This window comes from Notothenia coriiceps, unplaced genomic scaffold (assembly GCF_000735185.1).
Source record: "Notothenia coriiceps isolate Sejong01 unplaced genomic scaffold, NC01 NC01_scaffold00037593, whole genome shotgun sequence".
In the NCBI taxonomy this organism is placed as follows: domain Eukaryota; kingdom Metazoa; phylum Chordata; class Actinopteri; order Perciformes; family Nototheniidae; genus Notothenia; species Notothenia coriiceps.
Window position 1 is genome coordinate 231 of NW_011370294.1, and position 2,082 is coordinate 2,312.

General features: G+C 44.3%; 1 protein-coding gene across 1 annotated transcript; it reads left to right on the top strand.

The window, feature by feature from the left end:
• Window positions 1-375: 375 nt before the first annotated feature.
• On the top strand, window positions 376-989 carry LOC104967710 (electrogenic sodium bicarbonate cotransporter 4-like; the record flags this gene model as incomplete). Its single annotated transcript, XM_010797225.1, has 3 exons — window positions 376-533; window positions 613-700; window positions 777-989. Coding segments are annotated over 3 exons (459 nt in total), but the record flags the coding sequence as incomplete, so codon positions are not given.
• Window positions 990-2,082: the final 1,093 nt, after the last annotated feature.

The following is a 2,082-nucleotide window of genomic DNA, read 5'->3' on the forward strand; positions in this document are numbered from 1 at the left end:
TTACTGTAAAAAGTTAGTTTTTCTAACAAACTTAGTATGAAAATCAGCAAGTGGGTGTGTCGTAATCGATGTGAGGTTCAAATTCTGAACATCCCTGTGTGTGTTTTGTAGTGTTTGTTCACCTGCTGTTGTCTTTTTTAACTCTGAGTTATGCGAGAAAAGGTTGCATAGGTTATAGGTTCTGTGCAACGTCTTTGCAGTATTGCTAAATGTTTGTACGGAGCAACAAAAAAGGAACTATCTCTTGTCTTAAATCCCAAATATGTAATTTTCTGTCTCTTTTGGACCACCTTAATGCCTCATGATCCGCCACCACCTCTTCCTCCCTCTTCCTCCATCCCTCCTTCCTCCCTCCTTCCTCCCTCCTTCCTCCAGCTGAAGAACAAGTTCATGAAGAAGATTCCTCGTGATGCCGAAGCTTCAAATGTCCTGGTGGGTGAGGTGGACTTTCTGGACAAACCCTTCGTGTCCTTCGTCCGTCTGGCTCAGGCTACGACTCTGGGAGGCCTCACGGAGGTCCCTGTGCCCACCAGGTGTGTGTCCTTTGTTCAAATCTCTCCTAAGAGTGTGTGTTATTGCATTTAATCACCTCTCAATCTTCTCTTCTCACAGGTTCCTCTTCATCCTGCTGGGCCCTCACGGCAAAACCAAGGCTTACAACGAGATAGGCCGAGCGATCGCTACGCTAATGACGGACGATGTGAGTAACTAGCCCTGTCTTTATCCGATAAACAACACTCACGCACGTTACATTTGATAACTTCTTCCCCTGTCAGCTGTTCAGCGATGTGGCGTACAAAGCCAGGGACCGAGAGGACCTGATAGCCGGAGTGGACGAGTTTCTGGACGAGGTGATCGTGCTTCCTCCGGGGGAATGGGACCCCAAGATACGCATCGAGCCTCCGAAGAAGGTTCCCTCGGCGGAGATGAGGCGAGTAACTTCAAGGACGAAATTCTTCAGAGAAACTGATCAATGCTTCATGGACAAAGTTTGTCTTTGTTATATTTAATAAAGTAATAAAGAAAGTCTACATAAAGTTAAATGGATCTGAAATGTAGGAACAGAGCAGCTTCATCCTCAGAGGATAGAGAAGTTCTGCTGACAGTCTCTCTGTATATTCATGAGAGGAAACAGCTGGTCCTCCATCTCATCATCAAACCATCAAACCCCCTCGTCCTCAACCATTTGAAAATCCCCCTTTTACTTCCTTTGCCCTCCTGAGAGGTAAATCCTTAAAGGTAGGGTAGGTAGGAGAAACCAGCTCGAGTGCGCTAGAACTTCCTCACAGAGCCCCTCCTCCAACAAACACGAACGCGCACATGACCAATGAGGGCACGAGATAAGTTTGTGCACAGATGGAAGACTGACAGGCAGGTAGGCCATCCAGTTATTTTAGCCGGGCCGGCTCAGATGATTGGTCGTGCTTTTTACAGAACTACGGCTTCAGATGACATTTTTTTAATGTATTTATTGTCAAAGCTTTTAATTTATTCATTGCTATCAGGATGTTAAGAGCATTCCATGGAATATAACAAAAAGTGTTTCTGAAGTGAATTACCTACCCCACCTTTAACATATGTGACCTGCTCTATCGAAATCAGTCGCATTGACCCGAAGACACATTTTGAGTTGTATACACTGCTGGAAAGAGGATATTCCTAGCTTTCTAATGATATCAGGATTGTTTTTGTACTCCAAATATTAAGCGAAATATGTCACATTATATAATGACTGTCACCGAGTCATCATTTTGAGAAAAAGGCCTTCAAAGTTTTCTCTTCTCTGGAATCCATCGATCTGATTGATTATTAGCGGAGCAAATGATCAAAATACTACGGAGGGAAGATATTTTCGTTTGGATTGCTGGTCTGGGAGAAGCTCGCGAGTGTGTGTGTGTGTGTATACGTGTGTGTGTGTTTGTGTAATTTTGCTTTTGTGTGTATTGCGTTTGTTTCCCGGGGGAAACCCTCACGAGAAACACCGGCTGTTGTTATGCCTGCTGTGACGTTAAGTTACTCCGTTCTCCGCTTGTAATTATGCCGTTACAAGCTTCAAAGTTGTATTTATCATCTGAATTTGCC